This window comes from Cynara cardunculus, assembly GCF_001531365.2.
Source record: "Cynara cardunculus var. scolymus isolate 2C chromosome LG 7, CcrdV1, whole genome shotgun sequence".
NCBI classification, from domain to species: Eukaryota; Viridiplantae; Streptophyta; class Magnoliopsida; order Asterales; family Asteraceae; genus Cynara; species Cynara cardunculus.
In genome coordinates this window covers 2,559,569-2,570,902 of record NC_037534.1, presented here as the reverse complement: position 1 = coordinate 2,570,902, position 11,334 = coordinate 2,559,569, and the positions used below count along the sequence as shown (strand labels likewise).

The 11,334-nt window shown below is 38.4% G+C and overlaps 2 protein-coding genes across 2 annotated transcripts; both read right to left on the bottom strand.

The window, feature by feature from the left end:
• Window positions 1-2,218: 2,218 nt before the first annotated feature.
• Window positions 2,219-5,018, bottom strand: LOC112515266 (receptor-like protein kinase FERONIA). The gene has a single exon (XM_025121972.1). The coding sequence runs from the start codon at window positions 4,919-4,921 to the stop codon at window positions 2,225-2,227; it is 2,697 nt and encodes an 898-aa protein (XP_024977740.1). The 5' UTR covers window positions 4,922-5,018; the 3' UTR covers window positions 2,219-2,224.
• A 1,153-nt stretch (window positions 5,019-6,171) lies between these two features.
• LOC112515576 (receptor-like protein kinase FERONIA) lies at window positions 6,172-9,911 on the bottom strand. Its single transcript, XM_025122472.1, has 2 exons — window positions 8,117-9,911; window positions 6,172-7,118 (listed from the first exon to the last, which is right to left on the bottom strand). Exons 1-2 carry the CDS (start codon window positions 9,804-9,806, stop codon window positions 6,214-6,216), a joined length of 2,595 nt encoding a protein of 864 aa, XP_024978240.1. The 5' UTR covers window positions 9,807-9,911; the 3' UTR covers window positions 6,172-6,213.
• Between the last annotated feature and the right edge of the window lie 1,423 nt (window positions 9,912-11,334).

Genomic DNA, 11,334 nt, shown 5'->3' with positions numbered 1-11,334 from the left:
TATATATATATATATACTACACAAAAATCCATGTGTATCATACTCCTTTTAAAGTTGCTTATCTATTAAGTTAAATTCAATTGTCTTGCTGTTAATAACTAGATAAACCTCCACTCTGAATATAACTTGAACGAGTGATCATTAATGTTTAAAAGAAAACTTTATATATTTTTATGTATTTTAAACATCTATATACTTGTATAGGGGTGTTTAAAAACCCGACCAACCCGACACGAAATAACTCAACCCGAAGCAACCCGATGTCTAATCGAGTTGTAAAATTGTCAAACCGTAGCTATTGAGTTACTATTATTTGAACCCAACCCAACCCGATATCCTTTTATGTATTGGATTTAATAGGATTGTTGAATTGCTATTAATATGTACATTAGACAATTACATTATCATGTATGCTCCTCATATACACATATTCTCAATCTATTTACATCTTTATATAACTCATTCGTATATATGTTCAATAACTGTGAACATATATATGTGAATTGAGAAAATTAACTGAATGTGATATACGTAAGAAAAATAGATAAGTTGTATCAAATGGTTGATTATGAAAAAGAAATTGTGAGTAGAGAAATAACATATTATATGTTAGAATAATATTTTAATATACCAAAGTATCAACCCGAYCAACCCGTACGGGTTGGGTTGGGTTTYAAGATTTTTCAAACCGCAAGCATTGAGTTRTGTTGTTCAAATGTCTTCAACCCGATCAATCCGACCCATGAGCACCCTTTGTATATGTTTCAAGGGGCCTGTTTAAATAAGAAAAACTAAATATCATRAGAAGGAAAGAATGGAAGGTTCATGCATGAATCATCGAAAAATATCTATTCATATAGGTTATTGCATGCATATTCAAATAGATTTTTTCAACGGTTAACATTAGAACCTTTCCTTAACATTCTTTTGTTATATTTTCACGATATTTAGTCTTTTTATTTGAATTTCTTAGTATATTTAGTCTATAAAATATAGTAAATATAAATATGCATGTTCAGTAATATCTTATGGTTGGATTTCGGTGAGAATAAAAGTTATGGTGAAAAACGGTTTTTTTACCTCTGAATTTGTAGAAACTGTTTTGAATTAGATATCTTTTTTGGCCTTGTCTTTTGTATCCCTATGTGTTGTATGCTTATCTGCTAATTGTTCAACCTATGGTTGGTTGCTGTTGCTGTTGCTGTTGCTGGTGACGTTTGTTGCCAAGTATTGAGATATCGTCACTCTAATTAATAGAAAAAATTTAGTCCAATGACCATTCATTTGTCACTAGATCATGTATTTAATTTGTTGGATCTAAAACATGTAATCTCTAGCTTTTGTCAATGGCACGAGTCCATGGAAAAAAACCCAACCTATTTTTATATTTATTTTGAATGATTAAGTCCCTATTTTTTTAATAAATAAATTCTTGAACTTATTGAAGTCGAACAAATAAATTCTTAAACTTGTTAAAAGSGAAGAAACCCAAGTATTTATTTGTTTGGTTTTTGTAATTTCAATGATTTATTTGTTCGATTTCAATAAGTTCAAGGTTTTATTTGTTAGAAAAAAGGTTAAGGGACTTGGAGTCTATTTGTTAACAACTTAACGAGCTTAAATGACACTCACAATTTATTCAGCTAGCTATACATGTTTGTTTGGTAGTCGCTTAACAATATATAAAGTGGCTTATTCAGTAGCTTCTAGGAGGAGCTTTATGCAGAACGTCAAGTTTTTTCCGAACCTGTCCCTCCCAATTAAACAAGCTCCTTTCATATATGAAAAAGCCTTCCAGACACATTAACCTACATAGACAACTTTATTCATATAACACTTAATAAACAACCAACCAATTGTTTTTAACATTTCCCTTCGTCAATTGATAGAAATATCTTCTTTTTCCCACAAAAAAAAAAGAAAATAATGGTAGCCACTCTGTCCCTCTTGTCTTCCACATATGCTGCCAATTTAGTTGTCTAATTTTCAAACTTCATTTTATTTCTTTTCCACGTTTCTGGTGAATGATGTGATATTTGAATATATATATATATATATATATATATGATTTAATCACCCTATTCTACAAATGCAATTATTAAACTAAACACTTGACTGAGAATCAGGAAACTAAAAGGAAATGAGGTACCACCAAACAAGATATCTGATGAAAGTTTGATTGCCTTTTGGTGTCACTGGTGGCTCTAAAATTCCAACAATTATATCACCTTCCTGTTGGCTTCCCCATCTCCGAGAAAACTGTATCTGACTTGAACCCTTCGCTGGTACTACTAATCGAAGACGTTCCATTTCTCATTGCCGACGATCCCGAGAACACATCGTCATCCGTTGTCGTTGCCTCACCATGCCTCAGAAACGGGACTTCATGATTTTCCAACACCACCCCACCTCCTGTTTTCTCAACACTTTCTTGTACTTCCAATGCTAACTCTAGTTTATAAACGACTTCTTCCATGGTTAATCGATCGCACCCTTTCTCTTTCAAGCAACTATTTGCTACCTCTCCGAACTTCGTTAAGCTCTCCGGTGCAATCTCATCTCTTAGTTTTGGATCAATTATCTGATCGAGGATCCCCTTCCGATAACTATACTTGCCCCATTCTGCCAAACTCGCTTGTTCTTTCCCCCGACCTGGAATCATAGCAGGTCTTGCACACAAAACTTCAAGCAGAACGACTCCAAATGAGTAGACGTCGGATTTATCTGTGAGCTGCTGTCTTTGGTAATATTCGGGATCCACATACCCCATACTACCTTTCACGACTGTGCTAACGTGGGTTTGCGATGGGTCGTTGGGGCCTAGCTTTGACAAGCCGAAATCAGAAACCTTAGCCACCCAATTCTCATCCAGTAAAATATTTGTGGACTTGACATCTCTGTGAATTATCCTGCGTTTCGCACTCGTGTGGAGATAATGCAACCCTCGTGCTGCACCGATGCAAATATGGAGACGCCTTTTCCATGACAAAGGAGGGTTGTTCGACTTGTATAGATGGTCTCGTAGAGTACCGTGAGCCATGTAGTCATACACCAGCACCATCTCTTCATCGTCGTCACAATATCCAATCAAGGACACTAGATGGACATGGCGTAGTTTCGATAGCATCCCTATTTCTGTGAGGAATTCGTGAGAACCTTGGCTGGATGATGAGTTGAGCCGCTTGATTGCAACGGTTGTTGTTCCGTTGTCTATGTACCCTTTATACACCTTCCCGAACCCGCCATGGCCTATAATGCAATTGTCGTTAAACTCACGGGTAGCTGCTTTCACTTCTGTAAGTGAAAAACGACGGCAGCGATCTGATGGCAGTGAAGAGTGGCAAGAATATGTAGATTTTGATTCAAAAGAAGCTGGGCCATAGGATGACTTGTCGTCGGCGCCATAGTTTTTGACTCGTCTCCGTCGTCGGAAAACTATAAGAACTAAAAGAGACAAGAAGACTAACCCTCCCCCAACTCCTCCAATTATTGCGGCATATGGAGTTTTATTCTTGTTCACTTTTATCGGAGATGAGGGCGTTGGCAGTGGGGTTCTAAAACTAAGCTCTGGATTGGGGCTAGCAAGACTACCAACCTTACTCAACTTGAAGGCTTCTAAACCATTCAGATAAGCATCAAGGTATTCTGCCGAGGCACCAAAGTTAGGATGCATCGTCAGCCACAGGTCTTGCTTGCTTTCGCGATTATCTGGATCACTGACAAACAAAACGTAGTCCTTGAACACCGGATTTCCGTTACCTTGAGTCCAGTACAATGGATCAGCCTCCTTCTCAGCAGTTTGATTATTCATGAAAATCGTAAAGACCATCTGACCACTTCTATTGTATTGTGGTATGATATTGCAAAAATGGAGTCTGATCATGTAATAGAACCCAGAATCAACTGGAAGTMTCCAAGTCAGATTGTAGTGTTCCGACAGGTTGCYCATACTCCTTTGGGTAGCATAAACTTGCTCAGGTGCTGTGTAATTAGGTGTCTCCATGGTGTACGTGATCGGAGTCGTTGCACTTGGTGTTAGCCCATAAGCTGCACCGAATATGTAATCAGGATCTGGTTCCCATGATCGATACATGCCGCCGGTGCCGGTATCATCGTTACCGGATATATATCCCCCACCCACGTTTAGCCTGTACATAGTTTCGAGAGCCATGCCGTCAGCAATCTTAGGCCCTGTAGTTAGACCCACGTAGTTCAAGTTCTCACCGTTAAAATACAGATTTTCCGGCATCGAGACAATTTCAATACCGTTGATGAAGGCATACGAGTTGGGTTCGGGTGTAAAGGTAAGGTTCAGGATTTGTGCATCTTTTACATAAATGATGAATTCTTTGACAAAGTAGGAAAGCAGCTGGGCCCCTCCCACTCCGGCATCGGAGCGGATGTTTTCGATGAAGGAGGCCGCTAGGAAAGCGCTGAAGTTGGTTAAGAGAGTGTAGCCATTTGCTGATACGGAGAAGAAAGACTGGTTTGGCTGGAGGTCAGAGTAGGTGGCCGGATAGAAATGAAGACGGAGGAATTTGGGGCCTACGGAGACAGGAAATGTGTAGGTGTATGAAGAAGCGTTAAAGATTCGAGCGGTGGTGTAAGGTATTTGGGAGACGGAAGGACCTTGGACGAAAGGTGTGGATGGAAAGGAGGCGGTGGCATTGTTGGCGGCGGTGAATTTAGAGCCCTCATCGCCATCCCATGATCTCCTGTCGGAAGAGGTGGTGGTGGAGGATGCACCGCACGCAAGGAGGAAGTGATCGGTGGCGTTGTATGGTTGGGCGGTGGTGGTGGTGGTGGTTGAGAAGAAGAGGATCCAAAGAAAGATGAAGGTGAACATGGTGGAAGAGTAGTTTGATCGGAGAAGAAGTGTATTATTGATGTTTATATAAATCATAATAGCAGCAGTGGGCATAGTGAAAGATTTGTCTACTTGCTTCAGGAGTAGACCCGGAAAGTCTTGGTCTTCTCCATTCAATTCACTGATTGGAATGATTCTACCATGGACTTGTACGTCCTGCACTAGGATTTGTACCATAGAAAGGGACATCCTCCCTTCATTGATAAGATTGAATCATTGAAAGCACAAGAAACATCCGTGACTCAAAAAACCATCGCTCTAATTGGTCCCTTCGTTTAACGACCATTAAAAATTCTGTCAATTAAGGCCACTTTCGTTTTTTTATAGATTTTTTTGTCTTTTACGCGATCAAAAACCGTATACACAAAAATCATAAAACTGATTTTGATTGGATAAAAGACAAAAAACCGATAAAAATACAACAATGCCCCTCACGGATTTTTTAACGATCGTTAGAAGGATAGACTAAATTCAAAAGTTCTTGGATACGCTGACGGCTTCTTGTAACTTTGAAACTACAAAGAGGAAAAGTGTTTTTTTAAACAAGCTGTAGGGACCAAATTTATAGTTTACTCTTTTTAAACTCCATTTTAACATTAAAATGGTTAGAATTTCTTCACTTATTACAAGATTGTCATTTGATTAAATTAGATAGATGGTTTAATTGGTTGATATAATACGGTTTTATATGACTTTATGAAAACGATAATGTTTATATTCATAAAAATTAAAAAAAATATATCTATATTAGTATCCAATTAACTATTTAAAAATTCTTGTTTTTTATGTAATTTTTTTAATTCAAATTTTTTATTATGATTTCATTTAAATTTAATAACGAAGTAATTTATTTTGGTTTAACAATATAATTTTTATAAAAATAATAATTAAGGATTCTGTTATAAGTATAACTCAATAATTATCTTGATTATATTTTAAATTTTTTATATTTAAAATGAGTTATGTTTATCTACAGTTAGTTACATGAATTCAAAACTAAAGCTTTAATAAATTGTATATAATTATGCATAATTTACTTGTAATCTTGAATTTTAAATAATATGTATTAATAAACAATACTTGATGTATAAAAATGAATTTATAAATATTTATCAAATGCTTTATAATATAATATAAATATATGACAAAACGAATGAAAACCATATAAATAATGCAAACCCTACAAATCAATTTCATCCGTGATATATACACTTACGTGGACAAGTTCACTTAGTAACCATAAATAATATTCATATACAATATACTTCTATGTTTTTTTTTATTGTTTACAACTATCTCATGTATGAAATAACACACACACACATATATATATATATATATATATATCACCTTCCTGCCGGCTTCCCCATCTCCGAGAAAACTGTTTCTGACTTGAATCCTTCGTAGCTTCTACTAACAGAAGACGTTCCATTTCTTATTGCCGAAGATCCCGAGAACACATCGTCGTCCGTTGTCGTTACCTCTCCTTGCCTCAGAAACGGAAGTTCTTGATTTTCCGACACTGCCCCGCCTCCTGTTTTCTCTGCACTTTCTTGTACTTCCAATGCTAACTCCAGTTTATAAACTACTTCTTCCATGGATAATCGATCGCACCCTTTCTCTTTCAAGCAACTATTTGCTACTTCTCCGAACTTCGTTAAGCTCTCGGTTGCAATCCCATCTCTTAGTTTTGGATCAATTATCTGATCGAGGATCCCATTCCGATAACAATATTTGCCCCATTCTGCTAAACTCACTTGTTCTTTCGCCAAGCCTGGAATTATAGCAGGTCTTGCACACAAGACTTCAAGCAGAACAACTCCAAACGAGTAGACGTCGGATTTATCTGTGAGTTGTTGCTTCTGGAAATATTCGGGATCCACATACCCCATACTACCCTTCACAACCGTGCTAACATGGGTTTGCGATGGGTCGTTGGGGCCTAGCTTTGACAAACCAAAATCAGAAACCTTGGCCACCCAATTCTCATCCAGTAAAATATTTGTGGACTTGACATCTCTGTGAATTATTCTGCGTTTCGCACTCGTGTGGAGATAATGCAACCCTCGTGCTGCACCAATGCAAATATGGAGACGCCTTTTCCATGACAAAGGAGGGTTGTTCGACTTGTATAGATGTTCTCGTAGAGTACCGTGAGCCATGTAGTCATACACCAGCACCATCTCTTCATCGTCGTCACAATATCCGATCAAGGACACTAGATGGACATGGCGTAGTTTCGATAGCCAGGGCCGGCCCTGGGCCTAGGCCAAAGGGGCGACGGCCCAGGGCATCAAAAGTGGAGAGGGCATCAAGATTTTTTAAGCCCAATGCATGTACTAGGTTCAGTTTGGGCCAAATTTTTTTTATTACCGTTAGCCTTTAGAGTCCATTCCACATTTCACAGTTTCACTTACCGAGTTACAGGCCCAGGCTCCTCATATCCATCATCGAATTTCATGATTCATCCTCAATCGCTATCGCTCGCTCTCGCCTCTCGCTCCCGCCCTCGCTCTCGCTCGACGCTCTCTCTCTCTACCTCACTCAGCCTCAGTCGCCGGTCGCTCAAGAGTCAAGCCCATCTCGCCGACTGCCGTTGCCCATCTGCCGTCCGTCTGCCGGTCTGAGAACTGCGACTATCGCTCTCGCCTCTCGCTCTCGGCYTTGACTCTTGAGCCCTTGACACTTGTGAGGTAAGGGACTTAGGGTTATTTTATAAGTTTCTAATTATTGTGTGATTGCAAAACCTAATAATGGAGCTGTGAAATTGGTACTTTGTGGTTTGTCATTTATGTTTCATTTGTTAATCATAGGGCTGTTTAGAAGAGGGTTAGTATTAATATAGGGCAATTTGTTTTAGGGCTGTTAGTATTAGTATAGAAGCTNTATTAGTATAGGGCAATTTGTTTTAGGGCTGTTAGTATTAGTATAGAAGCTGTGAAAGGCCTAAGATTGATGCTTATGTTTTTCTCTTTTATCAGTTTGTCCATGTTGCTTAATCGTTTCACTTTCTTGGCAATTTCACAACACGAACCATGAAGGACCATTTTTGTTACACGGGGTTTTGGTTTATGTCCCCCAATTGCATCATTTTTGTTATATTTAAGGGACATTTTTTGTTTGATTGACTAGGTTCCAAAACCCTTCAAATAGTTTATTTTGGTTTTTATTTACACATATAAGGGGCATTTTTTTGACTTTCCGCCGTGGGCATCCAAAATCTCAGGGCCGGCCCTGTCGATAGCATCCCTATTTCCGTATGGAATTCACGAAAGCCTTGGTTGGATGATGTGTTGAGCCGTTTGATTGCAACAGTGGTTGTTATGTTGTCAATGTACCCTTTGTACACCTTCCCGAACCCGCCACGACCTATAATGCATTCGTCGTTGAACTCACGGGTTGCTGCTTTCACTTCTGTAAGTGAAAAATGACGGCAACGATCTGATGGCAGTGAAGAATGGCAAGAATGTGTAGATTTTGATTCAATAAAAACTGGGCCGTAGGATGACTTGTCGTCGGCGCTGTAGTTTTTGACTCGCCTTCGTTGCCGGAAAACTATAAGAACTAAAAGGGACAAGAAGACTAACCCTCCCCCAACTCCTCCAATTATGGCGGCATATGATGGAGTTCTATTCTTGTTCCCTTTTATCGGAGATGAGGGGGTTGGCAGCGGGGGTGTAGGACTAAGTTCTGGATTGGGGCTAGCAAGACTACCATCCTCACTCAACTTGAAGGCTTCCAAACCATTCAAATAAGCATCAAGGTATTCTGCCGAGGCACCAAAGTTAGGATGCATCGTCAGCCACAGGTCTTGCTTGCTTTCGGGGTTATCTGGATCACTGACAAACGAAACGTAGTCCTTGAACACCGGATGCCCCTTACCTTGAGTCCAGTACAATGGATCAGCCTTTTTCTCAGCAGTTTGATTATTCATGAAAATCGTAAAGACCATCTGACCACTTCTATTGTATTGTGGTATGATATTGCAAAAATGGAGCCTGATCATGTAATAGAACCCAGAATCAACTGGAAGTGTCCAAGTCAGATTGTAGTGTTCCGACAGATTGCCCATACTCCTTTGGGTAGCATAAACTTGCTCAGGTGCGGTGTAATTAGGTGTCTCCATGGTGTACGTGATCGGAGTCGTAGTATTTGGTGTTAGCCCATAAGCTGCTCCCAATATGTAACCATCATCCAGTTCCCATGACCGATTCATACCAGTATCAGCGTCACCGGATATATACAGCCCACCCACGTTTAGCCTGTACATAGTTTCGAAAACCATGTCGTCACCAATCCTAGGCCCTGTAGTTTGACCCACGTAGTTCAAGTTCTCATCGTTAAAGTACAGATTTTCTGGCATCGAGACGATTTCAATACCGTTGATGAAGGCATACGAATTGGGTTCGGGTGTAAAGGTAACGTTTAGGATTTGTGCATCTTTTACATGAATGATGAATTCTTTGACAAAGTTGGAAACCTGGGCCCCTCCATCTATGGCATCAGAGCGGAAGTTTTCGATGAAGGAGGACGCCAGGAAAGCGCTGAAGTTGGTTAAGAGAGTGTAGCCATTTGCTGATACGGAGAAGAAAGATTGGTTTGGCTGGAGGTCGGAGTAGGTGGCKGGATAGAAATGGAGACGGAGGAATTTGGGGCCTTTGGAGACCGGAAATGTGTAGGTGAACGAATAAGCGTTAAAGATTCGAGCAGTGGTGTAAGGTTTTTTGGAGCCAATAGGACCTTGGGAGGAAGGTGTGGACGAAAAGGAGGTGGTGGTGATGTTGGGCGGCGTGAATTTGGAACCCTCATCGCCCTGCCATCCGTCGGCCGTGGAGGATGAACCACAAGCAAGGTGGAGGTGATCGGTGGCGTTGTATGGTTGGGCGGTTGTGGCGGTGGTGGAGAAGAGGAGGAGCAAAGAAAAGATGAAGGTGAACATGGTGGTTGAAGAGTAGTTTAATCAGACAAGTGTATTCATGATCTTTATACAAATCATAGCAGCAGCAATGGCCACGGCGAAAGACTCGTCTACTTGCTTCAAGAGTAGACCAAAGTCTTCTCGGTCGTTTCCACTCGTTAATAGCGTTTTCAACGAAAGACTTATTGATTCGACCACATTAGAAGAATACACAAGACTCGTGAAAGTACAAAACGTGGGTTGTTATAAGTCACTCGATTGGATTAGAGTATGATTCTACAACGGGGGGGACTTGTACCTCCTGCAATTGGGGTTGTACTATAGAAAGTGAAATGTTGGCGTGTGGAATTTTGTTTTACAAAGGAGATGCTTTATATGGTTTTCAGTTGGAAAATTCATTTGAATGGGTCAAATCCGTCAATAGTTCAAACTGGATAAGCAATTGCATGGCTTTGGAGTGAAGACACCTCCACCATCCCTCAAAATCATTTCATTAAATCAAATATCCTCTGGTTTAAAATACACAAACAATCAATGAAACGTCAATTAAAAAAGAATACTTGCATAAAACTCACCTCGATTTATTTGAAGATGGAGAGTTTTGAAGGAGACGAAGTAACATACTTTTATTTTGAAGATTAGTTTCGGAGCGATACGTAGGGTTTCATACCTAAAGAAAGTAAAGGATTCCTTAGATGGAAAAAGGTGGTAAACAAAACTATGTTCAACGGTATGTGAGTCATTGTTCTCTTAGGAGGTTAAAGGTTCAAACCTCACCAAATACGATGAAGGTGTGTCAGTTTATTTGTTTTATTTGCCGTATATAAATAATATATACTTCAAAAAGGAAAAACCACGCCTACATTACTAAAGGCGCATTTTGGTTTGATGAAATGACTTCTAGAGATTTGAAATCTTTGATGTTTTTGGTTTGTAGGATTTAGAGACGTCTGGATACACATAAGCTAACTTATTGAAACGCTATTTAGAGTAACACTTTAATAGCCCATTGTCACTTTTTTCAAGTATAACTCTCATTAATATTAGTTATAAATAAATGTTAATGAAGTTTATATGTTATCGATATTAATAAATAATAATTAATATAAATTAAAAATTAATTCTAGTTATATATTATTCATGAATATTATTTATAACTAGAAGCGTACTCGCGCAATGCAGCGAGATAAATCGTGTTTTTAATATTTCATTTTATTTTTTATCTCAGTCGATGTTATAATATGGCTTTATATGATTTTGAGAAAGCGATGATGTTTTTATTTTTGAATAAAATATATGTTTGACGATATCATAAAAAATTGACAAAAATATATCGATATTAGTATCAAATTAATTATTTGAAATTCCTCATTTTTTTGTGTAATTTTTAATCCAATTTTTTTATAATTTAATTTATGTACAATAACGAAGTAATTTATATTTGGTTTAATAATATAATTTTTTATAAAGATAATAATTATTTTTTTTGTTGGAACTTGATAATTATTCTAATTATATTTTAGATTTTTTATATTTTAAAATGAGATGT